Source organism: Montipora foliosa, chromosome 4 (genome assembly GCF_036669935.1).
Source record: "Montipora foliosa isolate CH-2021 chromosome 4, ASM3666993v2, whole genome shotgun sequence".
Taxonomy (NCBI): domain Eukaryota; kingdom Metazoa; phylum Cnidaria; class Anthozoa; order Scleractinia; family Acroporidae; genus Montipora; species Montipora foliosa.
The window spans coordinates 31,539,633-31,541,227 of NC_090872.1; the positions used below are offsets into that span (position 1 = coordinate 31,539,633).

Here is a 1,595-nt window from a genome sequence, read left to right on the forward strand (position 1 = left end):
ACACTTTACTCTCACGGTGCCTCTCTCCACTCAGGTGTATAAATGGGTACCGGCGAAATGCTGGGGGTAACCCTGCGATGGACTAGCATCCCATCCATGGGGGAGTAGAAATACTCCTAGTCGCTTCATGCCACGGAAACCGGAGATAACTGCCGGCCTGATGGGCCTTCTAGGCTCGTAAGCAGTGACTTTACCTTTGTTTTCCTAGAAAAATCGAAGGAGACTACTCGCTGGGTATATTAGTCCGTACATTCTTTTAAAAGTTTTATTTTTAAACCAAGATTGCACAAAGGTCACTCGGTATCAAAGTTTCACAGATAGCTTATAATATAGAAAGACTTTCACTATTCATTTTTGATTTATTTAAGTATAGGTTAGAGAACGGTGAACTTGAGCTATTGAAGCAAACTTTGAAAACATTTTTTTTTTTCTCGCATTGGTTCCTGGAGTTTGCGGCACTTACAGTGATGAGAATACATGAGTTCCTTATACGGGGAGGGCGTTTAACCGAGAGTGAGCAACTATTTTCGACAATTTAACATAAAGTTGTTCTAAAATTTGTTACTCTTGATTGTTACCTCTTTATTTCTTTTTTTTTTTAACAGGACCTTCCGTTTCCTTCACCCTTGGAGTCAGCTTTGATCATTGGGAATTTCTGTGTATGTGCAAATGGGCTCCCCATATCTGCAGGTGACCTTCAAGAAATTGGTATGAGTGTCGTATCGTGGGCTCAAATTCATGCCCAGACCCTCACAGATCTGAAAGGAGTTTTGAGATTAAAGCATGTCTACGGTAAAATTCCTGCGGTGAACTTCAATAATATCATAAATGAAGGTTGAAACTTGGAACACGTGCCATGACACTGTCAGGAATTAAGGTATTTATGGACCGGAAAAAGTACAATAAAATTAATTTATGTTGTCAGAACTGTTGGTTCGTGATGTCATGTCATCAATATTTGTCTGTGCAGACAAAAAATTAAGAAATATTTACGCCTTTGAAAGTACACCCTACCCACACGTAATCTGCACGTAAAAGACCGTTCATACGTTTAAAATAATTGTCAGAGAGATTTAGCATTACATGAAACGCCAACGGCAAAAGTGACCACGTGACCGTGATTTGCCGGTTGCCTCTTGCCGTTTCTACGTGAAAGTAGTCATTTTTACGAGGTGCTGCTCATCAAGGAGCGCTATCCTAGTCTCAACACGCAGACTGATTCCATTCGCTGAACATTTTTACTAGTCGTGCTGTATTTTGACGAGAAGGCTCCAGGACGAGTCAAAATACAAACAACGGGTGTAAATAATCATCGATATACTACACACCAAATAAAAGCATCTAAAAAGCTATTTATTATCCAACTTTTTCGCACTAAATTTTTACCGAGTGAATAGGCCACTTTCAAAAATACCATAATACTCTTTGTTTGCCCTCCAAAATTTCTCTTGGTACCATTATGAGATGGAGGGCAAACAAATTATTGTTATTTTGAAATAGCCCTTTTCACGGTTAGTTTTTCTCATTTGCATTACAATGTAATCTAACGGGGATGCGAGGCAATAGGCCTTTTGCAACTAACGATCACATGGTAC

The 1,595-nt window shown here is 39.5% G+C and overlaps 1 protein-coding gene across 1 annotated transcript in view; it reads left to right on the forward strand.

Annotated features, from left to right (window-relative positions):
* LOC138000612 (gem-associated protein 5-like) overlaps window positions 1-1,350 on the forward strand; it is a 35,460-nt gene extending 34,110 nt beyond the window's left edge. Inside the window, exon 27 of the mRNA XM_068847149.1 lies at window positions 606-1,350. Coding sequence (XP_068703250.1) covers window positions 606-839 — 234 coding nt within the window. The 3' untranslated portion in view covers window positions 840-1,350. The remainder of the gene's footprint in view (window positions 1-605) is intronic.
* Window positions 1,351-1,595: the final 245 nt, after the last annotated feature.